The sequence below is a fragment of the Populus euphratica genome, unplaced genomic scaffold (genome assembly GCF_000495115.2).
Source record: "Populus euphratica unplaced genomic scaffold, PopEup_1.0 scaffold3649.1, whole genome shotgun sequence".
NCBI lineage: Eukaryota > Viridiplantae > Streptophyta > Magnoliopsida > Malpighiales > Salicaceae > Populus > Populus euphratica.
The window spans coordinates 6,115-10,071 of record NW_011503519.1 but is presented as its reverse complement, the minus strand read 5'-3'; the positions used below and the strand labels follow the sequence as shown (position 1 = coordinate 10,071).

General features: G+C 27.6%; 1 protein-coding gene across 1 annotated transcript in view; it reads right to left on the bottom strand.

The window, feature by feature from the left end:
* Positions 1-3,313: 3,313 nt before the first annotated feature.
* The window catches only part of LOC105119844 (bark storage protein B-like), a 1,887-nt gene continuing 1,243 nt past the window's right edge, over positions 3,314-3,957 (bottom strand). The window contains exons 4-5 of the mRNA XM_011018038.1: positions 3,796-3,956; positions 3,314-3,671 (exon numbers count right to left, since the gene is read on the bottom strand). Of these exons, the coding sequence (XP_011016340.1) occupies positions 3,504-3,671; positions 3,796-3,956 (329 nt within the window). The 3' untranslated portion in view covers positions 3,314-3,503. The remainder of the gene's footprint in view (positions 3,672-3,795; position 3,957) is intronic.

The window sequence follows — 3,957 nt, the reverse complement described above, 5'->3', positions numbered from 1 at the left end:
GAAATTAAAGTGGATGAACATTAGATTATTTATCCTTACATGATTTTTAACATGTTTACGTATTTGGTTTATCTATTCTGGGTCTAATTTGAAAATTATGGCTATTAGGTTTGTTTTTTTAAGGATTTTTATTTTTTTCTCAAGAACATTACCTCAGCTACATGATTTAGATAAATTTTGATCAATTACTTTTTAGGTATCATTGACAAGCAATTTAGTGTTTATTTACATAAATAACACGTTTAAAATAGATTTAAAATCTTGAGTTTTGATTTTGAGCTGAAACTCATTATACTAAAATCATGTAATTTTAGTGAAAATCCAAGAGATTGAATGCTAGATTTTCGTTCTTTAAATGATTCCCAACAAATATATACTTTTTATTTGACCAAATCTGGTTGAATACGAGTATATGTTATTGGGTTTGTTTGGTGTTCTTTTTTTTTCTTTTTTTTTTGTGTGTTTGATCCATTTTGTTCAAGTTGTTTGAGTTTTTCATGCTTTTGGCAAATTTAGTTCATTTTTTATGTGATTTTATTTTAATTTATTTTCAGGTCAAACCAAATTTTTGGATTGGTTTATAATCAAACCAAAAATTTCAAGTAACCCAAACAAGTCAACTTAGTTGTGCCAAGTTAAAAAAAAAGAAAAAGACTTATACCCTGTTTGGTTTTGCCATTTTTTTTTTTACTAAATAAAATCTAAAAAATACTTCTTTTATTTTGCAAATGGCAAAAAATCCTAAATTTATTCTAAGCATCTTTTTTTAAAGAAAATTAAAACCTCTTTGGCATTGTTTTTAAAAAATATATTGCAATGGATTTCATAGCAAGTTTATAAAATTTCAAAAGAATTTGGTTTATATTTAAAAATATTTTATTTTTTTGGAAAGAAAAAATTATTTATTTTTAATATAAAAATAAAAAACCCTAAAAAGACTTTATATCCAAAATATTATTAGGAGTAATAATGATTATTTATTATAATATAAGGATAATAAAATTTAAAAGATATTAATATTCAAAATATTATTATGAATAATAATTTTATTACTCACATTGATATAAAGGTAAAAAAAACTTGTATGAAGTTAATATTTAAAATATTATTGTGAATATTATAATTCATTCACTTCTAGTATATAAATAAAAATTTTATTTATATTAACTCAACTACAAAAAGATTATGATATGAATCTAAAAGATAATGAGATGAATCAAAAAAAATTATAAGGTTTAAAATCATGTAACATAAAAGAATTAAATTAAACAACAATCAATAATTAAAATAAATAAATATTTAAAAAAAGGAAAGAGGGTTGAATCACGTGTAACTTAACATGCACAGTGCATCTCTATCTATATTAATAGTGAAAGTTTAAAAAAAGAGAGTAAAAATCAGTCATGGTGATGGTTTGATAGGAGACAATGATGTGATGATAAAAAAGATGACGGTGGTGATAGAAGAGAAAGAAAAGATGGTAATTGAAATAATAGAATGATATTAAAAGTAAGTTATTATTAGTAAAATATTTTATAGAATATCATGAATTGAATATGTTTTATTAATATATAAAATATTTTATAAATATAAATATAAATAAAGATTTTTTTGAATTTTGTTTTCTAAAATTAAACACAGAAAAACTAGGAATTTTTTTTATCGTAAAATATTCTACATTAGGCCCTAATATAATAATAATTCGTTTCACAGCGATGCTGTCTCTCGAGCATGCATTGTCAATGTCCCCATCGTCTCATTGCTGCGTTTTGTTTTTTCATTGGTTATTTTGACGGTTCTAAACTGCTGTGGAGTCTTTGTCGGACACAACTTGATTGAATGAATTCCGACAACAGACATCACGCATTTCCCCCGACATACAAATTCATGGGTGTCTGTAAAAAAAAGAGAAAAACCTGACTGAAAAAAAACCTAGGATGATGGAGGAGGTATAAGGTGGAATTTTCTTTCTTTATTATATGTGGGCTCCCGTTGATGTGCCAAAGAAAAGAATATCCTCGTGATATGCCCTTTTAAAAAATCAAATAAAGGACTCCACCGTTTGGAATTGTGGTCCTATATTTTAAAAGATTTAAAAAATTAATGTTTTTTAATATTTTTAAATTATCTTCATACTTTATATTAAAAATAATTTTTTAAAATAAAAAATATTATTTTAATATATTTTTAAATAAAAATTAGTTTGAAAATAATCACAGTAACATATTCAAACACATGCTAAAATAACATAAAAAACGTATCATTATCCATCCAGCTGTTCTCACCATTCTTTTGCTGCGCCATGTTTCCGCACCTTATTAATGTAGTTGCTGCCAAAACTGATAGTATTTTTCTTTTTCTTTTTTTCTTTTTTTTCCCTTGTATATATGTTTTATGCCTTCATATTTATTTCTTATTTTGCAATATTCAATTTATATGTTTTTGTTTTTACTCTTGTGAGTTTATACTTAAACGCTTTTGTTTCTTCCCCCCTCCAATAAGGTTTCATAGCCGACAACACTTAATTCTGTGTTCATCACTTGATTTGAAAATAAAAGGGTACCTTTTTTTTTTTTGGTAACATTGAAACACTTAAATTTTTGTTTTGGTTGTCTGTTTCAGGTTATAAAACTTGTTTTATATTTATTTTTAATCAAATAAATTTTTTATTTTGAATAATTATATAACAAAAAAAATCTGTTTTGTATATCTGAGCTCGCAATCTAGATATATAAAATGTCTGAGAAATCATTTGAAAATATGTATAATGTAAATGACTATTTTCAATCTGAAAATCTATTTTCTGTTACAATTGATTGAGTACTTTTTCTTTCTATTATGCTTAACTTTTATTCTTATACTTTCATTTTGGGTATTGAAAATAAAATCTGACTTAGATGGGATGATATGAAATGGGCACAATGTGAAGTTCATGGTGGCTTCATATGAAAGACTGTTAAAATAGAATTCTTCATTCATGTGTATTCATTTCTGCATCGTTACCTTCTTTCTTGGGTTTTTTTTTTTTTAAAAAAAGAATTAAATTTCTGTATTTTTTTTTTTAAAAAAAAGTTTAGATACCGGCCTCCTTCTCTATTAGACAGAAATTTACGGTGTCAGGAAAACAGAAGTGTTCGAGGAATTCTTATATGCTAGGGCTGTAAACACCCTGATACTGCAACTGGTAATGAGCTTTTAACTCTGGATTCCAGAGGCCATTTTATCCCTTTGCTGTTTCCTAGCCGGGTACGTGCTTTTGCATGAACACTAACTATTCTGTACATCCTTTTGTTACATATAATTAGATCTAGCATGACAAAAACTGCAAGCATAAGTACGCCCATATATTTCATCCAAAAAGGAACGTACGTACATGTGGATGATATACACCCCAGTTTATTTAAATTAGGAGGCCATTTATAACATATAATTTATTCTAGTACAGTAGGGCATCCTTTTTTATCATACAACTCAAGAGACTCACAAGGACATTCATCGTCTCATCACTCGCAAGCAAGTCGTGGCGTAGGAATTGAATTAATGAACTTGGTGGCAGCAAGGAAGGCGTTGTAGGAGGCTAAATAGCTAATTCCCGACTCTGAATTTGTTTCACCAGCTACATTTGAAACACCTTGGAACACCACGAAGAGCTTTTCATTTGACAAAGATGTCTGCAAATTGGGACACAAACAAATTCGTTAACCAAACTAATCATGCGTAGCTTCCTAGCTAAGAGGCATCTCAGGAAGAAGAAGAAACACAAAATTTTGAGCTCATAGATGTTTTTTTACTAACCAAAGCTACGGAAGCACTTGCTGTATCGGCAGTTGTTGCACCAAAATTATCGTTAAGGAAGTCTCCGTAGGCTTTATTTCGAACGTAAAAATCAGAAGTAGAACCCTTCGATCCAAAGACAACTTTGGGTTTTCCGGGCAGGCATTTACCAGAATAGCATTG